Here is a 7,790-nt window from a genome sequence, read left to right on the forward strand (position 1 = left end):
GTGCTCTAGTGATTGTGGCCCTATGAGGTCATAAGTTTATGGACCTATTATAATACTAACAAGATTAACAGTGCTTAATTTGCTTGCTATGATCTAGTAGGAGCCAATTGGGGCTGATCAAAAATGTACAAGATGTACATGATTAGGCAAATACCCATTCTGCATAATATGTACGACTGTGTATATATGTATGTAACTCTACACACGTGGGATTATTTTTTGTTTATACTTGTTACTTAAACTTTACAGTTATAATTTCCTTCCCATGGAAGAATTTTCAAACTCTCTGTAAAAGTATTCATCATTTATAAAAACTTAGAAACTGATGCTCTAGGTTACAGCAAAGAGATTTCTTTCTTCTATGAATTACAAACTCAAGTGTGAAGAGACTTGGAATTTTCCTTTCCACCTCCATATTAAAATCTCAGTTGCTAGATGCATGTTGCCAAGTTTTGTGTGGTAGGAAAAATGAGGAAAAGGAAAAAAAAACATTTATACATTCATAACTTGATATCCAGACCATTCCGAATGGAAGTTGGTTGAAGGTTTCTCAACCTGTGTTATTGTTAAATATAGGCTGTAGGCAATGGGACTTTCAAGCAATTTCTATTTCCTATCCTGAAGGAAATCTGAAGGGAGCCAAGCATCCCAGCTCCTTGGATTCAAAAATGGACTCTTCAGTATTTGTCCTGCCCTCCTGCTGTTCCTAACAATTATCAAAGGCAAATAAATGCTCAGATCTTGGCTTACAGTTTTCATTGTATGACAAGACTTACCTTACAGTTTTGTAGAAATGTGTAACTGGCTGTACAAGTTCACAGACACTAAATTACAAACAGTATTTTTAAAATTAGGTTAGATTAATAAGCACTTTATAGTGTTTTCTCTGCAAACTGGAAATGCTGGTAATTTTGCTCTGAGGTCTATGTTGCCGCGTGTATTATTTCATGATTATTTACAGTGCATTACCTGAACATTGCCTTTCCTCATAAATTTCTGTGAGAATCAAAAATACTTCTGCATCTCTAAGTATTTTAAAAATATCTTTGTATAAACTATGAAGATCATGCAAATATTAAGGACCTCCATCGCATTTGCAGTGATTTGGTGATTTTATACTGATCACAATGAAACCTCTGTCCCTGTTCTCCAGCTAAGGGAACCTCAGCCCTGTTTGTAGTCAGGCCACACTGCAGTAGGCAGGCAGCGAGTGGGTGAGTGAAACACCTCTGTGTTTACAGCTGCTCCTGAACTCTTGCATTAATATCGGAGCTCTGGTTCCCTGCAGCTTAGCAGCAGCCTTACATTTTTCATAGAAACACAAAACAAATTTATCTGTACATTCTGCAAATCTAGGTTGCATGCTTCTCTGAATCACCCCAAAACAATCTCCCTGCCACGTACACAGAAAAAATTATCTTCAAGATCAGTCCCTGGTATTAGAAAGGTTGGAGCTTGCTGCTCTCTATCCTATCCATTACTCTCTGTCATCTTTCATCAAGCTGCTGTTTACCTATACCTTATTTTCAGGAAAAAAATTTAATTTTTTGTTTCAGAGAACAAACACTAAAATAGATGAACTGATTCTAAGTCTTCCTGCTTTCAGTGAGTTCCCTTGAGCTACACCTTAATGAAAATCTCATTTATTTCTTTTCGTCATTTTCTCTCAACTTTTCTCTCATTTGAAGATATGGTCATTTTAGTTTGAATACCTTGGAATTGCTGACAACAGCGGTTTTCTTCTTTATCAGTCCTACTTCATTTAGCTCCAAACCACATCCAAACTGATGAAATGTCTCTGCAGAACTTCTCTATATACTGGGTATTTACCACTATCAACAGATTTTTAGGAAAGCATTTAATTGTAAAACAAATAATAGCACGTCACAGAAACAACAATGCAGACCCTTCTAGAGTGGTTGAGGATTCAGGTTCATTTATTATTATCTAGTAATCCTTAGTACCTGGGCTTTACTTTCCAAAGACAATGGATTACATTTCAGCCTTTTACATGCAACACCTGGCACTTAGTTTTGTGCAGAAACCCAATGATTTTTCGGAGTCATGGCAGGCATGTCTACATTTGCCTCTCTTGACAAAGCAAACAAAGGTGTCTTTCATGGAACTTTTCACTGTGGGGAAAAAACAAAACGATAATCACTAAGTTACTATATATGTCTTAAGACCAGAGTTTGGAATAAATCAGTTATTGGCATGAAAATAGATGCAGTATCTGTATGCTGGGGTAGAAATTTCAAAATTTGCTTGTTATTTTCCTCGAAATGAGAGTCTTGTAACATTTTTGCTTCATAGTCATTTTTTCTTCAATTTTTAACTGCACAGTCCTTGTTCAAGCTTAGCTTTCTTTGAGAATTTCCAACTAGATATTGTTAAATCTAGAATAGAAGGTATATTTTCTATCACTACCTACTTAGCTAGTTTGTTTTTTTAATAACAGCTTTATTGAGGTTTGTTGATATACAAAGAACTTCACATAATCAATATATGCATTTTGATGAATCTAGGCATATTCAAACACCCACAATATTATTAAGACAGTAATCCTATCTGATATCTCTCTAAGACTTTTCTTCTAATTTTAGAAAAAAAGTTCAACTATTTTTTTCTATTGGTTTTCAAATAGAAACATTGGTTAATATTGCTTAAATTACTATATCTTTTAAACATTTATTTATTTATTGTGTGTGTGTGTGTGTGTGTGTGGCCAGCTCAGCCCACCAGGGGGCTGGGCTGGCTGGCATGTGGTGCTGGGGGATCGAACCGTGGTCCCTGTGCATTGCCAAGCTTGTTCCATGTAGGTGCTTTAGACCACTGAGCCATCTCGCCAGCCCTTAAATTACTATATCATTTGAATAGCTCTAGACTTACATTTTTTGGCTCTGAGGCTCTGAGATAAATGGGGTTCTTCAAGGATAGACAAAGACCTCAGCACTAGAGGGGACCAAGGGTTTCCTAGTAGTAGAAAGCCTGTCAGGCATGACTCATCTTAGGCACACAGAGAAGAAGGGAGTGAAACCTGGCAATAGCTCATGCTTTCTTTGTTTAGTTTCCTCTTTTATAAAGTACTCATGCCTGAATTACAGCAGCGTTTGCCAATTGATGGGGTCATTTATCATTGTGCAAGACAATACGTCACATCTTCAAGAAATGTTCTCATTGCTAAAACAATCACTGAGGAAAGTATGCTCTTAAAATGTTAAAAATAATGATTAATTAACAGACATCAGAAGAGAAAGTATTTAAACAATATTTTCATTTTCCCTAGGATCTCAGCATAGAGGACCCAACTGAGATCACAAATACTGATAACTCAATATGTTCTTACCTTCTACTTTCAGTGAAATTATGCAAACATAAATCTCTTAGTAACTTTAGGAAGTTAAGCATTGTAAGAAAACAACTAAACTCAAGGAATTTTCACTATATATTTTAGGCCAAGTGATACTACTGTCTTACTGCATAAATTAATTATGCTTCCTTATTTGTATTATCTTGAGAGATATTATTTGTTGCCTTTGATGCCAGAGGGAAAAAGACATTATCTCACTAGCTTAAAAATGCATCTCAAATTATACCGTCCTCCACCAGGGGTGTGAAGCGTGTATGTTGACTTCATTGGAATTTACAAATAACTGAGGATGACAGCTGTCAAGCACCAGTATGAGAAAAAGAATAGCATTATTTAAGTGGGAATTCTAAATTAGCACTTTCCCACCAGTAACAAAAATAACAAATAGCATCTCTCTCTATAACAGATACTATCTGATATAAAAATTCATTTTATGCACTTGAAGGAATTGCAAATTCTTCAGCTTTTAAATGGAACTCTGTGCATGCATATGCAATGTCTCTGGGGTATTTGAAGATCGTAAAAATGTCATGAAGATTTTCACATATTTTTTCCAAATCAAATCACTTTGGGGACATGTGTAAATCATGCTAGCATAACTGTAAGTAATATTTTGTTGTACAACTATGGTTGTGCTCAATATGTGTTCTCTTTATTTTAAATTGCTTCTGTTTGGCTTTAGCACAAGCAAATTCTGATTTTAATTTTTCTAAATTAAATGTGTTCTAAAATTAATGTGATGTAATATAATAGCAATCCTCAATACTGGATTTTTATGTTTGACTTATATTTACATTTTGTTTCCCTACCTGGTCTCAAACTTCCAGGCTCAAGGAATTGTAGTTAAAATTATAGGTACTACATACCACAGTACCTAGCTTCAAACATTTAAATACTTTAGAAATTTAAATTTAGAAATTTAGTTTAATCTAACAGGTTTCCTGTTGGATTATTTGATTTGATTTGTCATATGAAGGAATGGAGTCAAAGTTTAAATCATAAATAGTTGGACTTCTAGGTCACTCCCAAGTCAAACGACACTCTGCTGCTTTTTGACTGATTCTTTTAAAGATGTGTGGAACTATTTGCTTGATTGTGTGTGAAGTGATTGGCTACATTACTTTTACATAAAGAAGAAAAAAGAAAGAAAGAAAGGAAAAGAAAAAAGAAAAAAAGTGGGAAACCTCCAGAAGACTCATTTCAGAGAATGTCTTCTTTAACACTTACAATAAGAGACAGCAGAGGAAGTCTCTCTACATATCTTATCTGAAGAATCTTGAGATATATTGAAACAGCTGTTTCCATGTTCTTATCAAGATATTTTTGGGGGCCTGCTCATTAGCTCAGTTGATTAAGCGCCTGCTTAAGCAAAACAGTCAGGCTCAGGATGCTGAGGTTCGATCCCCAGACCCTCATGTCTAACCAGACCTGCCCTCAAGGAATCCTGAGCCAGCCAAAAGAAGAGATATTTTCAACCAGCTGTCCATGCTAACACTAATAAGTATAGTGAACTGTAAACTTTGTCATCCTAACACTTCCTCTGCTGTCTCTTATTGTAACTGTTAAAGAAGACATTCTCTGAAATGAGTCTTCTAGAGGTTTCCCACTTTTTTTTCTTTTTTCTTTTCCTTTCTTTCTTTCTTTTTTCTTTTTTTTTTTTATTTTGTAGAACCTGGGATTGAACTTAGGCCCTTGAGCTTGCTAAGGAAGCACTTATTCTACTGAGCTATCTCTGCGACCCCTTCCCACTTTCAAGGACATTTCAGTACAATGTGAAAGTAATTATAATACTGCTTGAGAAGATCCCTAATGTAACCCTACACTATACATTAAATACTTGTGTATTTATGTGTCATTTGTCTCATGATAATAATGTGAAATAGACCTAAATTCTGTATTTAATTTACAAATGAGATAAAGTCAAATTCATATTTATTATCTGACTAATATTAATTATAAACTACTGGTTTATAAAAGCAGTTGAGGTTCTCATCTCCTAATTTATTGTTTCAGTCACTGGATTATAAGTACTGCTCTCTGTAATCCTATATTTATTACTAAAACCCTCTTTATCATTCTTGAAATATATAATGCCTTATTGTCTCTATACAACAATGGAGATATTAGAGTGCCAAAGTCTGGAAGAGTTTTAAGATGACAACACACACACACACACACACACACACACACACACACACACACGAGCACCTATGCACACACTCAAGCAGATAAAACTGTACATAATGCTGTATTTACAAAGTGCCAATTAGACCTGATGTGATTTTTCATTAAAATCTGTTTTGATCCTAAAAATGAATATTTTCAAAGTAAACCACACAAAATAATATAGTAAAATTTCTCATTCAATGCATGGTGAAGTGAGTTTCTTCACAGTGCCACTGCCATTAAGATCCAGGTTTGCATACACATCCTCTACACCCTGTACTTCCGGACAGCCAGCTCTTCATCATTTAAACAACTCCCTCAGAATCTCACCTTCCACCATGATGTGCCTCAGCAGGAGCCTTACTTTTTTAGGAGGATCAACAATTCCTTTATTTGTGATTCATTCCTGGAACCAAAATCGATCACTGCCCTGGTAATTCAGTCACTCTTTCATCTCCAGTAGACGTCTAACAAGACTCCTTTCTCTAGAAAGAAAGTCATCCTCTCAGTTAAAATTTCCATTTTACCTGGTGGCAAAGAGTCCAGAAAGAAAAATAAAATAAAGAGAAGGACAGGAACTTTCATGACGGAACACAGTCAGCCAGACTGGCAGTTCTGGAGCTTTCGTGTAAGAGAAAGAGAACATACTGGTTTTATGTCTCTCCCTGCAGTGATCTGAATGTTGCCATCCTGTTTACTGAAAATTCGCAGTGCTGTTTAGCAGTGCCTGGGGCAAAGGTGCAGAGCATTTCTTTTCTTTTATCTTGGGAACATAAAAGATACCCCAGAAGATTAGTGTCCTCTTATATAACTTGTCTAAGAAAGGCCAATGCCACTGCAGGAGTTTAATCAAGATAACTTAATTTTTCATTTCGCCATTCCTTTCTTTTTTTAAAGGGATATGCAAAATAAATTATTAGTTTATAAAAGCAATTGAGGCTCTTATCTCCTAACTTACTATTTAAGTCATTAGTGTTTCTCCATGTTTATTACTAAAATCCACTTTATCATTCTTGAAATAAATAATTGTCTCTTGTCTCTATACAACAATAGAGATACTAGGGATGATTAAGCCTGAATTTTACAATGATGACACCACACACACACACACACACACACACACACACACACACACACGATAGAAGTGTACATAATGCTATAATTATAAAGTGCCAAAGGATGGTGCTGTCAGTAAGTGCTAATTCATTTTAATAAGATAATTATTTGAATATTTTCTGTAAGGAGATATTTTAATTATGTAATGAGACGTTTAGCAAAAGATTGAGTGAACATTTTGCTTTGTTGTAGGTATTTGTTTTTAAGATAAACATTCAACAGGATTACTGCAAGTTGTAGTTACACTAGCACATTAAAGAGAAGTTAAAATAAAAGTAATGCCCAATGTATAGGCATTGATCTTGGTGGTCTGAGAGAGTAACAAAAGTTCTTTTAGCAAATTTAGGACATATTTCTAATTCTCAGCACCATAGTTGTTGCAAAGGCTGCCTCTGCTATTCCAAGAAATATGGAGCCAAATAAAAAATAAATTACCATGGAAATAATAAAAGTCTTTTTTACTATGTCCTGCTGGTGTAGGCTTCATTCATGGTCCATAGTATCTTGGATATTTGGGAAGAGAGCTTAAATTCTTTTCTATCTGCTATCATATTGCCAGAAAACATTTTGATCAATTCATCTACCAGGACTTCATGGCTGTTAATTTACAGGAAAAACGGAACATTTGCTGATCATTTATAATGGATTAGTCATAGTTCTGAATATTTATGCGTACACCATTCACTCCTCATCAAATCCTTTGAGATAGGTGTACTATGACTTCTTATTTGTAGATATGAAATGGGAAAGAAAGAGATATAAATTTATCTGCCCAATCTGATACATTTGGTAAATGGCAGTAAGGTGAATTGAATATAAAATTTAATACTATCGTTTTCTCTCAATCACCTTGTATAATTGTGTGATAGGAGGTATGATTTTCTTAAAATTTACCCAATAAAAAGATTTTATGACATCCTTATGAACATTTTATATGACGTTATCCTTATGGAATTATCCTAATTGAGAGATTGTGAGGCTAATATGGCTTTCAAAGTATTGCGTAGTTCTAAGCCTTTCTCAGTGTGTTGAACATGTTACTTACATGCATAAAGTATAGATTCCTAATCAGCGGAAACATTTAATTACCAGTCGGCCGCAACTACTAAACAAAGGCACAATCACAAAACGTCTCTAT

General features: G+C 34.9%; 1 protein-coding gene across 1 annotated transcript; it reads right to left on the reverse strand.

Annotated features, from left to right (window-relative positions):
• Positions 1-1,932: 1,932 nt before the first annotated feature.
• Positions 1,933-6,192, reverse strand: Defb133 (defensin beta 133). Its single transcript, XM_023711883.1, has 2 exons — positions 6,064-6,192; positions 1,933-2,132 (listed from the first exon to the last, which is right to left on the reverse strand). Exons 1-2 carry the CDS (start codon positions 6,119-6,121, stop codon positions 2,008-2,010), a joined length of 183 nt encoding a protein of 60 aa, XP_023567651.1. The 5' UTR covers positions 6,122-6,192; the 3' UTR covers positions 1,933-2,007.
• Positions 6,193-7,790: the final 1,598 nt, after the last annotated feature.

The sequence above is a fragment of the Octodon degus genome, unplaced genomic scaffold (assembly GCF_000260255.1).
Source record: "Octodon degus isolate 3935 unplaced genomic scaffold, OctDeg1.0 scaffold00022, whole genome shotgun sequence".
In the NCBI taxonomy this organism is placed as follows: Eukaryota; Metazoa; Chordata; class Mammalia; order Rodentia; family Octodontidae; genus Octodon; species Octodon degus.